This window comes from Jaculus jaculus, chromosome 4 (assembly GCF_020740685.1).
Source record: "Jaculus jaculus isolate mJacJac1 chromosome 4, mJacJac1.mat.Y.cur, whole genome shotgun sequence".
Lineage (NCBI taxonomy): Eukaryota > Metazoa > Chordata > Mammalia > Rodentia > Dipodidae > Jaculus > Jaculus jaculus.
The window spans coordinates 48,602,933-48,623,033 of NC_059105.1; the positions used below are offsets into that span (position 1 = coordinate 48,602,933).

Consider the following 20,101-nt stretch of genomic DNA (forward strand, 5'->3'; position numbering starts at 1 on the left):
TTTTATAAACTGGAGCTCCAAATGAGCCAGCAAATCTTTCAGTTTTGTGTGACACTAGGCAAGCATAACTTTTCCCTGCCCCCGTTTCCTCATCGAGGCAGAAGGAATACCATTAATTCCTCTCTCATCTACTTCTTTTTAAAACTGTTTACTTATTTGTGGGGCGCGTTGGGGGAAGGGCAGGTCAGGGCTTCTTGCCACTGCAAATGAATGCCCATCCAGATTTTCATGGATGGCTGAGGAAATGAACCCACACTGGCAGGTTTTGCAAGCAAGTGTCTTTAAGCACTGAGCACCTCTGCAGCCCTCCTTCACCTATCTCTGAGTAGTTAATGAGATTGTTTGTGAAAGTACACACCAGACACACAGATCATTCCATCAACCATCAGCAATATTTATTATGACCATATGAACGGTGTCGCTCCATTAGAATCTAGTGGCCACTCTAAACAACCAATCAGGACTCAAGCACCTTTACAGAACATGTCAATACCTCAGCTAGATTTACTGATGAAGTCCTATAATACCAGTCTTAAAGACTCTTACAAAATGGTCTTTGTATGCAGGAAATGGATGAATTATCAGATGAGCACAAAGAGCTATGTCTTGATGGAACTGGCACCAAAATTCTAGAAGCGTGACTCCATAAAACAAGCTGCTGGGAACCCTCAGAAGTGACACAGGACTATTCCATTCATGATGAGGACTCTTGGGTCTTAGACCCTGGGAAGCTGATCACAAGGCATGAAAATGTCCAGCCACTGTTTTCAATTAGACAGCTATAAGACCTCACGAATCGTCTTCAAGAGGTTCTTTGTTTTTTGGTTTCTTAAGTTCCCCAAAGGCTTTAGTTGGTGTTCAAAACTGCATAAAACTATGAGTTTAAATTACAAATGTGAGGCTGGTAACAAATCTAGGTATCTCTCTGAAACATAACTGAAAAATAAAAAAAAACATGGGTACATGTGAGATCTCCAGTCTTGGACACATTTGTGATGTTTATGTAATATATATATATAATGTATTATCAAATATATTATTTGATGATGTTTGCTATATATGTGATACTTATATACAATAGGTACCAGATAATATATATATTACTAATAGCAGCCTATTTTTACAAGGGAAGATCCAGGAGTCACCGAGCTGAACGAACATACTCCAAGCCTCACAATTACTGGTGGAGGCAGCGTTTCACCTCAGATCTCCGCATCAAGGTCCATGCTGCTTAGGCAGAGCTGAGACTTGGTCAAGCGTTCAGTGCCGGGCACACCCTTGTGCATCCGCGACCAGGAATACCTATCACAGAGCCGCAAGAGAATGGTTGTGAGCCCAATGTGCTGCCTCTTCAGCACCCTGGTGTGTTCTCACTCTCTACCCACAGGCAGGCTACCTCAGAGGCTTACTTATGGTCTGCTCTGTGCAGGCCGCATGCCCTCTCATGACAACATCATTGCCAGCATCTTATTTCTACTGATTGTTTTTTCCCTGGTATTTCTCAGTTTGAAGAAAGAATCTTTTTTCTGTTCATCTTTTTATCCAAACAACATCTTAAACCATGGGTCTCAGATCAGAGGCCCATGAATAGACCAAGAAGTCATACACACTGTGACTGCAAATGACAAATGTCAAAAGACAGTGGCTGCTGGCCTAGCCTATGATATGCCTACATATTATAATGCAATCATATTATAATCTTTCATTCCTCGACTGTCAGTCACTTCAGACTGTAAATTAAAGAACTATATATGAGTCCCATGCCACATTGCAATACTGGCTAAAAATATCACCACAGGCAGTCTTTATTTTAGAGCAGGATAATAGAGCTATATTGTCACAGAGACAAATTCTGAAATGAGTAAAGTAATACCCAAATATACACTGCTCTCCAGACCCAGTCCAAGTCTTCACTAGGGGATGGAGTGGCTCCTATGTTATTATTTAACCTACTTGTCACAAGTCTTGACAGAAATGTTATGTGGCTAACTAAAAATAGTAATGCTGCCAAAACGAACTCTGTACAATGAAGACCAAAGCAAAAGGAAGTCTAGGAGGGAAAGAAAAGGATGGGAAGAGAAGAAAGAATTTTGGTGTGTTTGGACATGGTTTAATTGTGTCCCAAATGCTTGTATTTTGGAAGCGTGGTCCTGAATGTGGCAGTGTTGAGGGGGGGGGACCTTTACGAGGTGGGGACGGGTGGAAGGTGGTTAGGTCAGTGAGGACACTATCCTTAGAAGACATTCATGTAGTTCTCACAGGATGCAGTTCAGTTCCCTTGAGAGGGTTGCTATAAAAAGAGCAACCCCATCCATGAGTCTTTCTGGCTTCCTGTCTCACCATGCGATCACTGTGGCATGCACATCTTTCCTGCTGTTTTTCCACCATGTTATGGTGCAGTCAGGAGACCCTCACCAGGATAACAGAGCCACGCTGTCTGGATCCACCAGTGACCAGATTCATGAGCCAAATAAATCTCTTACTCTGATAAAACACCCAGCCAAGAATCTTCTGTTATAGCAACAGAAAATGGACTAAGACAATGCACTGAAAGAGAAATCTTAAAGTCTAAAACTTGAAAGAAAGAAAACTCAGTCTGGCTTCCCCTAGTTTTCCGACAGTCTTGGCTCCTTACAATGTATTCATTCCACTCCTACTGTGTGCAGGTATCAGATGAAGACTCAAAGTGGGAAGTACCACAACCCAGCCATGTATCCCCCAGGCTAAGTGTCTTCCTCTTCCTTCCATACTTTGTATCACAACTCATAAAAGTAAAGGGCCATATACCCTCCAGTTAATATGATGGATGGCCGACACTGTCCTATCCTTCGGGGGTGGGCAGGGGAGTCAGGCATCTTCTGTCACATTGCTTTGACTTTTGAGGACCCATCACCTATGACTTGAGAACTGAACAGATCTGAACAGACATGAGTTCATGTCCCTGCACTATTGAGTGTGAGAATATTGGTTGTCACTTACCCAAGTTGTTTTGAGACAGCCTTGCTCCAGAGCCCACATGTTCTTTAGTAATACACTTAATTATTATTATTTTTTAAAATGGAACAGGCTTCTATATTAGAGGTATGTTTGATGTTCATAGCAAACTGTAAGGTAAGTAGGATTGTCACTAAGAACATAAACTCTGGAGTCGCATTTCTTGGGTATAAATCCCACCTCCACCTGCTACTCAGGATGGTCACTTGGCAGTCCTTAGCCCATTGACTTGTATGTAGAATGAAGATAATTGGAAAAGGTAAAGCACACAGACCTCCATAAGAATTAAAAGAACTAAAACATATAAAGTGCTTAAAACAGTGCCCCGGACCAGTCACACAGTAATAAATGTTCACTGTTCACTTACACTGTCTCACCAGTGAGAGAGCAGCCTCTTAAGGAGTTTTGGGGACGTTCCCAGACAACAGTTTCCTGAGACTCTGAACTTTACTCCTAGGTGCATACTGCTTCCAATAAAAGCCACTTCTGTTCTGATGTCCCATCTTAAATTATAGACAAGTATTTCAAGAATGACACAGGGCTTACAACGTGAAAAACTGTCTTGAGATTAGCAGATAATAGATAAATGTGTATCAACTAAAAAGAGGGTTTTTTTTTTTTTCCAATCACCAAAGGTTTTATGTAAGCTTTGAAACTCACAACTTAGGACTTTATATGCTTTTTCTTAAACTTTATAAACATCGTATAAAAGGCAAGGGCTAGACTGTGCTCAGAAATGAGACACAATACACTTTCCTCAAATCATGACTTACTGTTTGCGCTAGCTTCATCTAACCTTCTAGTGATGTGTCTGGATTCCAAATATCACTGCCACAATTCTGAAAGCACACAAGGTTTGTTCTCCAAGTCTGCCTTCATGATCCACCTTTTCCTTGAGCTGAGAAGGTCATCCCACCACTGGTAACCTGCTCCCACACAGTGCAGCCAAGGCACCCCACAGGAGCAGGTCTGGTGAGCCTTCCTCCTTCCCCTTCCTGACTGGCCTAAGTGCAACCAAAGGGGACATGGAAAATTATTCTTGCTCACCTCAAACCTTGCTGGATCGGGGATCTCCACAGAAAGGGAGCCTCCTCTTGTTTCCACCTCTAGAACAAGAAAAGTGGTCCTTGGCTAAACGAGCAGAATCTGGACCCTACACCCCACTCTAGTAAGCACTGTAGCTTCCAGTAGGTACTGATGTAAGACAGCTACATTTCTCAGATGACAAGTGCTAGACTATTGGAAATGCTTTAAAGAAACATGCTACCTTTATAAATTTATTTTTTCAGACTTTTTAAAGGAAAGTTTAAAATGAGGAAAGCTGGAGAAGAGTTAGGTAGCAAGAATAATATTCCATTAGACTCTGAACTCCTGCCCTGATTTCTACTAACAATCCCACAGACTTGGAAAAGGTCCAAGTCTCAGGAGACTGAAGCCTTGGCAAACACTTTTATACTTTCATTCCAGCCTGTACGACCTGAGCAGTATACTCCACTCTCAGATTCCTGACCCACGGAAACAGTGTGATAAAGACAAATGCATGTTATTATAAGTCACTAAAGTTTGTGGCAATTTGTTTTATAGGAGACAAATCATTTAAACCAAACATAAATATTCCCAGGAATATATATGTTATACCATATGGTCGAGACTCTTACGTATATAAATGAAAAATGTTTTTGAATTTCAAATACATGTACAAATGTAAACCAGTACTCTTTTCACTAGCTTGTGATATTTAAATCAAATATGCAATACTCAAGAATATCTCTCATAAAAGTGCCTGATCCCATCCTTATAGGGATTCTACTCTTGGTGTTTGTCTTTTAAAAATTAAGTCAACTTTTACTAGACTTCAAGCAGTCATTTTAACAAATATAATTATATAACACCAAGATCTTAAAACTGAGGGGCTGAGGAAATGGCTCAATGCATAAAGTGGTTGTTGCACAAACATGAACACCTAAGGCTGGATCCCTAGCAGCCATGTAAGATGCCAGGCATGGGGGCATGCGCATTTAATCCCAGCACCGAGGCGGTGGAGACAAGAGGATCCTTACGGCTCACAGACTAGTCAGTCTAGCTGTATCGGTGAGCTTTAGGTTCCCTAAGAGACACTATCTCAAAAAAAAAAAAAAAAAATCAAAGGCAGGCACCCAACATCAACCTTTGGCCTCCCTGCACGCACACTAATACACACATGCGTGAGCACACACCCATGTGTTCACATATGCACATAAAATGCCTATGCACACCACATACACAGACCAACAAAACAGCTTAAAATTGGACTAATTCAGACCTCTATATTGGGATGTTTCTCAACCTAACAATTCAGATAGAAAACAAACTAAATTTATTGGTAGGTACCAAAAATACTTGCTGTCAGAGGACAGACTCCTTGGTTCTTTACTTTCCAAATTTGCCCTGAGCCTGGTTCTTACCTAAATTGTAGCTTTCCTGTCCTGAACAGAACCACAGTCCTGACCAGTCACCCTAAAAACAGAACATGTCTGGCTGCACCTCCGCTCTGAAGCACCCCACATCACAACAAAGTCCATGTGAAATTCTGCCACCTCTGAAAGACAGCCAGTAGGCAGGGGTGGGGAGGCCGGGAAGAGGTCTGACTAAAGACAGAAACACACACGAACGCAAGCACTTGGGAATGTCGCAATCAACATGTCCCAGTATGGCCTCCACTCTGCACCTGCTTGACTAATAGGAATACCTGCAGCTGGTCCCAACTGGAAATGCACCCGGACAAAAGTCAGCAACAAAAGCAATTGGTCTCCAGCTCATTCCCTAGCTCGTCTGGCCTGATCTTCCTTATCTCCCAACCCACAAGCCCAAAACCCTGGTGGCAAAGGCAGGCTGGAATGACCTCAGCTATACAGACAGACACGCCAGCCCAGCGCAGTCCTATTTAAACAAGCGTGTTAACTCACCTCAAAAGATATTCATGGAAAACGCATTTTCTTTTTTTTTTTTTTTTTTTTTTTGATTTTTGAAGGTAGGGTCTCACTGTAGCCCAGGCTGACCTGGAATTCACTATGGAGTCTCAGGGTGGCCTCGAACTCATGGCGATCCTCCTACCTCTGCCTCCCGAGTGCTGGGATTAAAGGCGTGCGCCACCACGCCCGGCTTTTTTTTCTTTTTTTTTTTTTTGGAAAACGCATTTTCTTTCTCAAAGGGCTGCAAGGAATACGCTACGTTAAAAGAAATCCATGTGTGTTACAGATCAATAAAACTCTGAATTACTTAAAGGAAGCAAACAAGATAAGCCTCCCCGTATCAGACTTCAACTGGCTTCAGGTGCCTGAAAACCCCATTACCCTTTTCTGCCATTGGAAGCTCCCAGTAGCGGAGCCGGGGAAGTGTGCTTCGGGTACACTTAGAGCCTTAAACTCACAGCAACTGTTTCCCACGGAGCACATCCCTCAGCATGATACCATCAGCAAGGCCACCCCATTATTCAATTCCCCACCAAACCTGCGAGGTTTTGCAGTAAGTGGCCTCCCTGACATGTGTTCTTTTCCTCTGCCTAAGAATATATGCTGACATATATTTCACTGTAATCTTTGGACAATGCTAAGACAAACCCAATCCTGCGGGTGGACAACTTTTGTTAAGCCACTCAACTCGTCGCTGTTGCCTGGCCACAGTCAATGGACAGCTTCGGGCGGTCTGGTTGGGAGCTGGAGGAAGATCGGAGATGAGCTAGGAGAAGGAGTCGGTGGACTGAGAGGTGTCTGTGACTCTGACTGGAGACTCTGACTCAGGATGCTAGCATTCTTTTCCTCCTGGACTTCGAGAATAGTGAGTAACGCCCAGAGCCCTGCAGCTGCTCTGCCACTAGCAGCCTGGGCAGTAAGTGACAGCTATGGATGCAAGGCACACAAGCAGCATGAAACACAGTCCTTGGTGCCAGCAGTGAGCCAGAGTCAAAACACTGGTGAAAGCTGACTGCTGCTGGACTCTTGGAGCTGAATCATCTCCTGGTACTGTTTAAACCAGGCTGGACCAAGTGATTGCTACTTTCTGAGAACACATTCTAATGCAACCAGACACTGACTACATCCCAACGGGCTGGTGCTCCCGTGGCTTCAGGTTTACCAGGACAGGGTCACAGGGAGTCTCCCATATGAGTCTGTTGGCAACAGGCAGAGAGCCCTTGGGTTGTGCTGCTCTCGCGGTGATAGCTCACATCCACGGCAAAGCAACCCCTCATGAGAGCTCAGTGAGGCTGGAGACTCATTGTTATTTCTTGATATTTGTGTGGCACATGCCTTTAATTCCAGCACTTGGGAAGCAGAGGTAGGTGGATCGTTGTGAGTTCGAGGCCAGCCTGACAGTACACAATGAGTTCCAGGTCAGCCTGCACAAGAAAGCAAGACCCTACCTTGAAAGACCAAACGATAACTGAATAAACAAATAAATAAAAGGGGAGTCACAGCTCGAGGCATGAGGGCTGGCAGAACAGAGCTCTCTGACCTATGGCTGCCACACGCAGGAGACCACGCAGGCTAGGACCACACCTAGAATTTAAAAATACAGGCCAACTCTACTCGGCTCACTGCCCCCTTGTCAATCAAACCTTGCTTTAAAAACCTATTTTTTGTGTGAGTGTACACGGGAGGAAGGCACACACATGCCACACATGTGGCTCTCTGCAGCCAGTTTTACATGGGTACTGGGCGGTTGAACCCAAGCCCCACAAGCTTTGCAAAACAAGTGCTTCAAGGAGCCATCTTTCTGGCCCTCAGTCGCGTGAAGGATCATTGCAGGTGGTCACACAAAGCGAAAGGACAAAGCTTTTCTTTTAACTGCATCTTCATTTTCTGAGGAAGAATTGAAAGCCACAGTGAAACACAAAACATTAAGAGTTTGTGTATATTAGCAACTAGACTTCAGTGCCAGGCTAAACGATTTTGTATCAACCCATGAAGAGAAGCAAAGTGGGAGGATAATCAAAATAAGAGCCAAAAATAGATTTCCTAAGGGTAAGATACATGGTATTTGGGACTGGGGAGCGTGAAAAATCTATCATGCCGGGTTTTTTTTTTTAATATTTTTATTTATTTATTTGAGAGCGACAGACAGAGAAAGAGGCAGATAGAAAGAAGGAGAGAGAATGGGCGCGCCAGGGCCTCCAGCCACTGCAAACGAATTCCAGATGCGTGTGCCCCCTCATGCATCTGGCTAACGTGGGTCTTGGGGAGTTGAGCCTCGAACCGGGGTCCTCAGGCTTCACAGGCAAGCACTTAACTGCTAAGCCATCTCTCCAGCCCCGGGTTTTTATTTTAAATACAAAAGCAATATATGCTTGACTTAAGTCCTTCGGTATAGAGATCAAAGCATAATCCTTCCCCTGTCCTGATAGCACCTTCGTACCCCATCGAACAAGGTAACACACTTTCCTCTGTGTACACACACATAAATCCAACTCCATTTTAAAAAATAGAATCATATTATACACATTACTTTATAATATGCTTTTTTTCTGCCTAAAGTATGGAATGCCTTGCCATCTAACATAACAATTAGAGAAGGAAGGCACACATCTCATAGAAATAGAAACTCTCAAGTATCATGGAAAACATGAAGTGATATCAATACATGAAAGCTAAAATCAATTTTCCTTGTTTTATAATCAGAAAGGGCATTCCAAAAGTGGGTTAGAAAATAAAATTACGTAGGACTGAAACCCAGACATTTTGTCTGCTAAAGACTCATGAATGTTAACACTTGGCATTTTGTTAGAAAGAGGATTTTTTTTTTTAAAAGTGGCCACAACAAATCAGGTATTCAAATGCACACAATGTTCTTTTCTCCATCTATTTTCAATTCGTCTGAAAGTGAGTTGTGCTTCTTAGAGCCAAAATGAAAAATGATCACCACCGTTAGTTACAATATAACTGATCCCCCTATCTGCATCTCAGAGACCAGTGGGTCAAGACTGCCTTTCACTTGGTATCACCTCACTTTCCATTAAAGCGGCACAGCGGCCAGGCTTTCCCACCTGAAAGCAGTACAGCCATGCCGGCAGGGAAGGTGACGCCAGGCCTCACTGCCAAGCCACACAAGGCCACTTCCCTGCTCTGCACCAGCGTTCACGACCTTTTCCATTTGGACCAGCATTCTAAATAGCTCAACTGCCACTACTTCTCGGCTTAGCATCCAGTCATCAAAGCAGGATCCACACAGGTCATAGTACTGCCAACTTTCCCCGACCTCCTACAATACGATCAAGGAAGATAGAAGGTTCAACCTCCAGACAATGATTTATTGCATGAAGAAATACATTCCCCAAACATGTCCTTAAACATGTGCTCAGTGCTATGGTCTTTCCTAAAAAGGACATGCCAAAACTTCATCACCTATGTGATGGCTTTAGGAGGTGATCAGGTCAGAGGGTGGAGCCCACAGGAATGTGATTAGTGCCCTAAGGCTCCACAGTGCTTCCCTCTCCCACAGGTGAGGACAGGGTGATCACCTGTGATGCAGAAAGCAGGCTCTCACTGGACACTGAAATCTGCTAGGCTCTTCATCTTGAACTTCCCAGAATTGTGACAAATAAATTCTTGCTGTTTATGAGCTACAAAATTTATGGTATGTTATTACAGCAAGTCAAATGGACTAAGATGGGTAGCCACATGGAAAGGAAAACTGTGTGTGACAGGAAATAATAAAACTTGTTTAAAGCAGCTCCTACCTGTATCACCTTACTATCTCTACTTTAAAATATTTGTAATTCCTCTTTATACTGAGAGACAAGAAAATGGCCAGGTGTGGTGGTGCACGCCTTTAATCCCAGCACTTGGGAGGCAAAGGTAGGAAGGAGTATCAGGATCGCTGTGAGTTTGAGGCCACCCTGAGACTACAGAGTGAATTCCAGGTTAGCCTGGGCTAGAGTGAAACCCTACCTCGAAAAAAAAAAAAAAAAAAAAGGCAAAGAGACCTTAGAAAAAGCAAAAATCTATTAAGACTACCTCTATCCAATCTATCCTGTTCTTTCTCAGCTCCTAGAACAGGAATCAGTGCCCCAATTCAACAGTTAAGCACACACCTTTATACACAAATACAAGTATTTTATGAAAACCCCTGAAAGATTAACTATTAACACATTATAACTTATGTTTTAACTTTCTAAAGTCCTTTCTGAAGATCTTTAAAATAAGGTTTTTTATTATTGTGTATTTTGACAGGATTGCACTCGTATATGTGCCCTTATACTTTTATAGAACATGATTTTCCTAATCTCCATGAACCAAGTATAGGCTTTTCTAGCGATTTACTCTAGTCTCTACTAATAATAAATGCCAAAAAGGGTCACTTTTGCTTTTGCTAATTCATTGCTTTGCATTTTAATGGGTAGCTTCTGAATCATGGGATTTTAATAATCTCATGAAGGCATCCAAGAAGGTGTCTGTGGGTTTCAAAGTGCCAATGGAACTGCTCCTCAGAAAGGAACAAAGTGAAACATGGCCTTGCTTTATCTAGTATGTCCCCAACTCACAAGTAATATTTTTCACACCGCTGATGCATAAAACACCTTTGTGAAACACTCACTTGACTCTCACCAATACTATTCCTGTGCCAAACCAGCCAACATTCAAAACTTTCTGGTGGGGGCAAGGGTAAGCAAATATCTCTGGGCTCCTAAGAACAGAGGAAAAACAGAAGTCTGAGGTAGAAAAGGCAGCTCTCACTACGGAGACCTCTGCGCACACTCACATAGATTTCATTATGATCAAAGCGCTTCTTCAGGTTGTTGATGAAGGACTCCTCGTTGAGCGGCTCCAAAAGAACCATGTCGCCCACCCCAATCATGTTGTCCAGGAGGGAGGACTTCACCTCCATCTTGGCCATGGTCTTCTGCTGGAGAGACAGGGAAGAAAAGACAATTTAGTAAGCAAAACTGTCCAGGGCAGTTCTTTGCAAGACTGGAAAAATGGCCTTTGCCTACCTTGCCATCATGTCCCTCCCCACAACCTAAGTCCCAAGTGGCTGCCAGGCTGTAGTTGCCCCAGGTCAACCTGCTGCCAAAAATGAACCCTCCTCCCAGTCCACCCTCTCAGGCAAAGCGCTTCCACAGAAAGAGCGGCTAAGAAGCCAAAGGCCCTGTTTTCTTCTTTTTATCACCTTCTCTCACCAACCCAAACTGGCTAAACTCCAGCAAAACAGCATTCTAACTCCAAACCACCCCTTCCTCTAGCCCTGGCACATGGTGGGATTGGAACCCATATGAGCTTGCTCCCTCCAAGAAGACATGTCCAGCGATCTGACACAGAGTCACAATACAGTGTCCCAAGAAATAATGTTTCTAAAATGATGCAGTTGGCACCTATTGGTCACATGCTAGACACCATGCAAAGAAGTTCACATGCACCGGTTAACTTAATCCTCTCAATAACTCTACATGGTAGGCATTTTTATCTCTGTTTTAAGAAGAGAAAACTGAAGCTCACAGAGATGGAGAAATTACCTGCAAGTAAGACTACTTATATGTGCCTCTAAAGAACCTCTCACCACTTAAAGCACCAGCTGTGGGGACACCATGAATGCAGCCCAGGCGCGCAAAACAGATCTATAAGGAGCATACGTGCTGGCAAACAGAGGCTACCTCCACACTGTAACCTAACAAGAGAACTTCCATATTCTTATCTTTTACTGACACGCCATCCTAAGCAAAATCAATTTATTATACAATGTCTGCAACAAAAAAATATGTGTTTTCCTTTGGCTCTATGGGCAATACTCTATAACAGCAGCATTCTAGCCTCTACAGTGATGTGTGGGGTGCCACCCACAGAGGAATGCTAAATCCACGTCCCAATCTGAATGCTATCAAGTGGACTAAACAGGAAAAAAAAAAGAGGACTAAAGCCTTTTCAAATATCAAACATAGCAGAGTGCATAAGGTGCGTATTATGTGAGTATATATGTTCAAGTCACTTCTATGACCAGGATGTAAAGCTAAGTTCACTGGGTCACTCCCTCTAAACGTTTCCAGCGCAGAAGCCAGTTCTAAGTACCTTCAGGATATTAATAATACCAAGTAATAGTTAGAACACTGCTAATAAGTGCACGCATACGTGTCCCTGGCACTTAGCAGAAAGTACAGGCGATTCTTTCCATTAAGGAGTCACCCAGACATACTATATCACATAAAGTATTTCTGCTTAAGCTTTAGCAATTCAGATAAATATTCTCAAATTGTCTGTAAAATATCAAGACTTCTTAGCAACAAAAGAAACTATTCAGTTGGAATGTTTTGAAGAGCAGTGGTAAGGGCTAGTAATTAGGTAACTCATTATTATTAACTACTAACAATGTATATGACCCTGCTAACGTGTCTTTTATGTCTGAGCCTATCAAAAAGCAATGTTGGCTCCAGAAAACCAAAAAGGGGGGGGGGTAAGATGGAACCAAGTCTTCCCCTGATGAATAAGAGTCTCCAAATAAGGAAGTATTTAACACTCAAAAGAAATAAAAACAGTAATTCATTGTTGATACATGCTTTTTAAATTTCATGACAACCACCGGTGAAGTCACCTAACAATGGTAGCCCAGAGAATGGTTTCAGGCCTTCTGAAGTAGCCCAGGCCCTGATTCTGAACATAATCCTCCTTTCTGGGGAGGGAGCAGAGGCCAGGGAGGCAGCTGGAACATTGCCAACATCCCTGGAAAGACATGCACAGGAGTAGGACTGGAGTGCTCAAGCTTTGTCACAACCAATTAACATTGAAACCAAATTTCAAGTTCTCAGACTCCTGCAATGCCAAAAGCACTCTAGTCTCAATGCATTACATGTCATTTGGCAGATGAGAGAAGAAGGCTTGGGGATTAGGAGGGAAGTCAACCTGAGAAGGGTTTCAAAAATAGTCACCTCAAACCAGTAATTTAAATTGAGCAAAGCGGCTGAATGGGAACTCTGCTTCGGATTTCTGTACACAGTCTATTTACAGAGGCAGGTGCTCAAGGACAACACAAGCCCTGCGGCAGCAGTAATTACGCAGCCACTCTGCGCCAGTAAATAAACCTGCTTCACCGTCTCTTCCACCTCGTCTTGGGAAAGCTTACGTGGGGTCTAGTTCTTACATTCTACTTGAACTTCATAACCTGAAGGAGGTAAAATAAATGCTGAGTTACAGCAAACTGATAAAAGGGGGGGGGATCAAGATACAATTATTACAAAATAAGATATAATAAAAGAGACCAAACTGAAAATACAATTAGCAAGATTCATTTAGTTATTCAAGCACAGTTCTTTTGTCTCTTTCGCCTCTGGGTGTTCAGGAAGATGACATCTTGACAGCTGCTCTCATTCCCAAGGGAAAATTAGGACACTACAGGAAACGATAAGGGGCTATTTCCATATCTTTTCTATAGTCACTTACTCATTGCTGGGACTAAACACTGGACCAGAAGCAGCTTAGGGAAAGACAGGGTTTACCGCAGCTTAGTTTCAAGAAGCTTCATAGGCGAGAGCGGCAGACGTAGGAAGCTACTTGGAATCACATCCTCACACAGACAGGGAGGAAATAAGAGAGCAAGTAAGTGGAACTGGGCTGTAACACCTCAAGGTTCACCCCCTGGTGACACACTTCCTCCAGCAAGGCTCACCTCCTAGAGCTTCCATGACCTTCCAGAGCAGCCCCACCACGTGTGGTTAAGTTCAAATACCTAAGTCTATGGAGGACAGTTAACATTCAAACCACCACATCTTCCTATGAGTGGAATTTCACTTTCCATGTTGTGACTTATATTAAGACCCCCCCCCCCAACTCCAGCCTAAGTTTAGTTCCCTGAGAAAGGTCAACGAAACAATTTTGTATATTTGTTCCACAAAAAGAAACCAGTATTTTTCCTTCTCTTGCAGAGCTATGCCTAACTAAGGGAACAAATTTCAGGAGCACTTACTAACTCAACATTTTCATAAACTCTAGGAATTCACATGGGGCTATAGGGAAGAATGGCCATGCACACACAGCATGGATGTGTATTAGCAAACAAAAAAGTGTGTAGGGGGCTGGAGGTATGGTTTAGTGGTTAAGATGCAAAGCCTAAGTACCCAGGTTCGATTCCCCAGTACCCACATAAGCCAGAAGCACAACCCGGTACATGCATCTGGAGTTCATTTGCAGTGGTTGGAGGCCCTGACATGTCCATTCTATCAGCTTCTCCTTCTCTCTCTCCCTCTCTCTCTCTCAAATTAAAATAATATATTTTTTAAATGCATGTACAGTATGTGTGCATGATCTCCATTCCTAAGAGCCCCTATGGAAACCCAGTTGTTTCAAGCAAGCATTTCTACCCTGTGCTCCAGGAATTAGCATGTAATCTACATTAAATCAATCAACACATCCCCAGCCATCTCCCAGACACTGAAACTGATTCAAGGCTGAGAATGTGCCAGAACTTGAAACTTCTGGCTGAGAAGATTTAGTACAAAGGTTCGTTGTACTTCTGGATGGAGTGAGTGGCTTGCCGACGTGACACTTGGAATGACTGCAGCCATCTCTGTTTTCATGAAGGCTAGTCCCAGGAGGAAACAGCGCGGGGAAATGACTGAGAACCACTGGTGATGGAGTCTGAATGACATCACAAGCCTCTAGAGCAAACTGTGCTTAAAGCCCTGCCCCCCCACTCTAGAGTTTTCAGTGATGTAAGCCCATCATTTCTTGCTATTGTTGAGGCACATTAAGTTGGTTTTTCTGTTACTTGCAACAGAAAGCATCTTACCTAATGAAAGAAACTGGTGCCGGGAAGTGGAATGTTGTAAGTTACACTACCAGGCATGGACTATCTGAGTTAAGGCATGAGGTGTGGGATGCAGGGCATAGGAACGTCCCACCTTGGACTGGCAAGATGATTCTTTTTAACTTTTTATTGACAACCTTCAGAAATCTAGACAATATGCCACGATCATAATCCCCTCCCTCAGCCCTCCCTCTCCCCCCTAATCCCCTCTCCGCTGACTCCCTTCTTCCTTCCAACTAGTCTCTCTTCTATTTTGATGTCATCATTTTCCTCCTATTGTGCAAAGTCAAAAAAAATGTGCAGAAAAACTAAATGAAAAAAGGATATTTAAAACACCTCTATTATAATGTCATTACAAATATACATCATAGGCAGTAGCTACAAGGCCTTCAACTGACTCCAGTTCCACTCATCAACCTCCTTGTATAACGTCTGTTAGCAAAATCAACTTTTCAGTGTCAGGCCTTGCCTTATTCATCCCTTATTTCCGCAGATGCCCAGCGCACAGCATCCTGCACCCGGCAGGCACTCAGTGCAATAGGAGGGGAAACGTCGGTGCACGTTTACGACTGACAGCTGAGTCCTCCGGCGGGGCGCATCCGCGCAGTCGGAAGGAAGCGTGGGCACGATGGCAGCCTCGCAGCCGCTTTGATCCACTCCTCCAAACCATCACATCAACAAACGGACAGGAAAGAGAATGATGCCGCTTGGCTCCCAATGCAGTCACCAATGCTTTTAAGAAGGACATGAAAAACATACTGAAGCAAGAAAACTGGGCCAACCTGGCAAAGTTTAATGAACAAAATAACTCTCAGCAAGAGTCCACGGCAGAACAAAGGCAAAAGAGGGGCCAAATCTGCACTGCATGTTTCCAAGCTGACAAGCCAAGCCACCACGAAAAACTGGAATTTCCTTTCTAGAGCTTTTAAAATAGCACCAAATCTTATCTCTGGGGTGGGGGGGATATTAAATTTCCACACATTTCATTCAATCAGGTGAGCAGTACGGAGTCCTTTGAGCTGCCGGCACTGTGTGAAGTAGTCCAGGTTCTCACCAACCTCCTCACGCCAAGGAGGTGTGCGCCCATGAGGCACGGCTAGAGACCTGACCACATTGACATTTCAAATGGTTTCTTTAATGGCTAAAACCAAAAAACAATCTTTTAAATATAGGTAAGCAAAAAGAATAAAAGCCAAATTCAAGACACCCATGTTTTGGTATAGATATTTTTGAATTTATTAGAATCCTTTAAAAAAAAAAAAACAGCACTTTATCACCAATAAATTGGTCATTACTACTAATCTTCTAAATGTTGGAACATGTGAAAGCAGGAATGTGAAGGAGATTGGCAGGAGCTGTAAATCTGCAGAGCTCCAACACCAATGCCTCCACCACTCTAAAGTTCAGCCAAACTGCATGCCCATCTGCCCTGTTAGGTTCTTCTCCTCCCCCAACCCCCCCCCCCACACACACACACATTACCATCTCATTTTCAAAACGCTGCCTAATCAAATCCTCTACACCACTTGTCCCAGGTGGGAGACATGTTCTTCTACCATTTCACACCAAAATACCAAGAAAAAAATCTTATTCCCTAAAGCTTACCCAGATTCTCCGCCTCAGCATCACCCTGTCTCTCACTTCTGCCCTCATCAACCACTCTCACAGAACAGTTCACCTTCATCACCAAGTCCAAGTGTCCATTGATGGATGAATGTAGAAACAAGGCATGGAAGATATAGTATGAAGTGTATTCAACCTTGAAAAGATTTTCGGCCATGCTACAACCTGGATGAAGTTTGACAACATGGTTCTAAATAAAATTAGTCTGTCATAAAAGGCCAATTACTGTGTGATATGTATTACTGAACGAGTCTACTTATATAAGGTGCCCAACACAGTCAAATTCGTGAGCACAGAAAGTAGAGTGATGTTCACCAGGCACTGCTGTTTCATGGGTGCAGTTTTCGTTTGGGACTCTGATAAGGTTCTGAGGTGGGGACTAGACAGATGGCTCTTTTGAGTAATATCACTTGCTGAGAAAGTATGAGGACATGGGTTCGACACCCCAGGACACAGCTACTCATGCCTGCAACCCCAGTGCTGAGTACAGTGGAGACAGGAAGACCACTGTGACTTGCTTGTCAGCCGGTCTGACCAAAACTGCCATGAGTTCCGGTTTCAGTGAGAGGCTTTGTCTCAGGAAAATGGGAGGTAAGAGTGACAGAAGAGAACCTCCAGTGTCTTCCTTGGGCTTCTGCACACGTGGACATGGGGGTGAAAGGCACACGTCTGCCTGCACATACACATGTGCATAGACACCGAAAAAAGAAAACGTTCCAAGATGGATGGTTGATGGTGGAACAACAAGATGACCTAATGCCATTTAACTACATACGTATAATAAAAAGTGTAAATTTTACTGATGTATATTTTACAATACACAAGAAAAAGAAAAAAAATTCCTTAGTAGAGAACTCATGACCTCACAACTCTTGCCTTTCTCCTCAGTCCCCTGCCTCTCTCCTGGAAAAGTCCCTGTACCCTAAGACAAACCTCACACAATGTACAAACATGCCAAAATCTCCATTGGCTTCCAACAGCACCTTCAACCAGGCCACAGCTAACTGGGCTGCATGTGCACTGGCCCAAATAACCCCAACTTCCACAGGACACAGAGACCAGAGCCCGGTGGCCATGCGCACGGGACAGAACTTCGTGGGGTACTGCAAACGGGGTATCACTCAGGGGCCCTCGACAGACCCCTGCAGAGTCTGCCCCTCTGCAGGAAAGACAATGACAGAGCATGTGAGGTAGACATGAGTAATCCCAGGTATGAGCCTCCGAGGTTCAGCTGGGCTTCCAGATGTAAATCTCCTGATGAATAGCAGTGTGAGAAGGCATTCCTCATAGGAAACATACTCCAAGTAAGCCAGCTACTACGAACGAGATGCTTGTATCCCCTCAACAGTCCTGTGTTGAGGCGCTATTCCCCAGTTTTATAATGTCCGCGGATGAGTGCTTTGAAAGGCGGCAGGTTTAAAGGAGGTGGTGAGGAGGGCCGTCACGGGCTTCGGATCCTTAAAAGACAAGCCAGTGCTCCGAGGTCTCTCCACGTGTGAGATACAGGTGAGCAGGCAGGCACCTACAAGCCAGGAGGTACGGCTTCACCGGGAACCGAACCTGCTGCCACCCTGGTCCTGGACTGCGCAGCCTCCAGAGCTGTGAGGAACGCATGGCTGTGTCACAGTCACGGTAGTCCACGCACGCTAAATGCCAACACGCAGCCGCCGCTAGCTTGCTTCGCTGCTGCTCCCTAGAGAAGCAGGCTCGAGTTCGCAGTGTGCAAAGGCCCTACTGCCGGGCAGAGTGGCTGGCACAGGTTCTGGTGTGGACAGTAAATGAGTAAGTGCACATGAGAGAGGCACAGCCCAGGAGAGACGGCTAAGTGGTTAAGGCATTTGCCTACGAAGACTAAGGACCCAGGTTCATTACCCCATTACCCATACAAGCCAGACGCACAAGGTGGGACATGTGTCTGGTGTTTGTTTGCAGTGGTTAGAGGCACTGGCACACCCATTCTCTCTCTCTTTCTCTGTGCCTCTTTCTATCTCAAAATAAGTAAAAAAAAAAAAAAAAAAAAAAAAAAAAATTTAAGAGAGGCACAGAGCCAGGCACGGTGATGCACACCTTTAATCCCAGCACTCAGAAGGCAGAGGTAGGAGGATTGTCGAGAGTTTGAGGCCAACCTGAGACTACATAGTGAATTCCAGATCAGCCTGAACTTGAGTGAGACCCTACCTTTAAAAAAAAAAAAAATAGAGGCATAGCCCACTCTTCTGCTCTCAACTATTTCCATCCTGTCTATCCTCAACACCAAGATCATACCAGCTAAAGGGCACCAGGGAGCCCGAGAGGATTCACAGGAATATCTTCAAAAAGGACTCAAAATCAAAATACAAGACACCTGCTCAGGACTTGTCAACCTAGAGGCAAATAAATTGAAGGGAAGCTGGATTCCTTAGGATAATTTGCTGAAGCAGCGTGGCTCTCAGATGGGGCTCGAGGGCCACAGGAGCATGTGAGTGCTTTGCAGGCTTCTCAGAGCATGTAAGATGGGGGCAGATACACATCTGTGAAATGGTTCCAGCGGTGCTGACTTCCATTCCTACACTTGATAAATGTATATATAAGAAACTTGACATAAGAAACATTTTATAATTACATATACATATATAATGTTTTTATATGTATACGTATATATGTGTATATATATTGTGTGTCCACCCATGGCAATGACTTTACCAATTATGTTATCTGACTTTATTCCACTGTTTCCCTGACTCCGCCCTTTCTCTAAAGCTTTCTGCTAAGACTTTTTGACAAACTGCTGTTCAGAGGGCTTTCAGAAGAACCCCAGGTTAGGGATACAACAGGCAGAACTACATACAGGGCAGTTTCCAGAGTAAAGCTGTTGCCTATGTTCTGATCTTGGATAGACAAAGGACATTAAATTAACAGGTAGTAAAATCAAATAGACTTCAATAAGGAATGAAAACAAATGGATAAATACAAAAGGAAGTCCATTGACCACAAAAGTTGTCTCCAACCCCAAAAAGTCCTACGTAGAAGAAGCAACAACATTACAGTTGCCTAATAATTAACACCCCACAGGATGTCTCTGCAGAGCTGGAGCTGGGCCAAGAACCACCACAGGCTAAGGTCAAGGCTGGTTTGGGTCTGGGCATGGAAACTGACTGTATCAACAAAAGCCACTGACTAGGTGCTAATGAACCTTCAATCCTGGGCACAGATCAGTTACAAAGGACTAGAAAACAGCATCTAAGGACTTGGCAATTTGTCAAGAGATGAGAAGTTGGGGCCAGGGCAAATGTGTTAGCTGTGGAAAGTGAATATGGCAGACATATCATCTTGACCGACTAGAAGGATTCTTGAGTCACAAAAAGCAGTTGCTATGACAACAGTGAAGCATTTAGACAGCTACCAACTCTTCTGGTTGAAGAGTGGTATTTCTGTGTGATTACTGTATAGAAACAGCTAGGGGTCAGACTTTAGCATTGCAGGAAAACTTTCTAACAGAGAAAACACTGGACCTCGAATGGGTCACACATCTGGAATGGCTGTGGCAAAGATGAAGCCATCCTGACTATCTTGAGGATCATCCTTCACATAGTATATGACGAATATACCTTTAATTTACCTCCCAAATCTGCAAACTCTTCACCCATATGTTACAAAAGTTCCACAGCAATCATTTGTGAAGAAGAACCCTTTGGATCCACAGGCTTTACAATCCCAGACCCAGGCTTGAGCCCAGAGAAAT

At 43.8% G+C, this 20,101-nt stretch overlaps 1 protein-coding gene across 5 annotated transcripts in view; it reads right to left on the minus strand.

Annotated features, from left to right (window-relative positions):
• Myo1b (myosin IB) overlaps positions 1-20,101 on the minus strand; it is a 183,387-nt gene that overhangs the window by 135,477 nt on the left and 27,809 nt on the right. For 4 of the 5 annotated variants that reach the window (XM_045147061.1, XM_045147060.1, XM_045147058.1 and 1 more), the window contains exon 2: positions 10,729-10,872. In XM_045147061.1, coding sequence (XP_045002996.1) covers positions 10,729-10,863 — 135 coding nt within the window. In that variant the 5' untranslated portion in view covers positions 10,864-10,872. The remainder of the gene's footprint in view (positions 1-10,728; positions 10,873-20,101) is intronic. The other variant, XM_045147057.1, reaches the window with a different exon arrangement.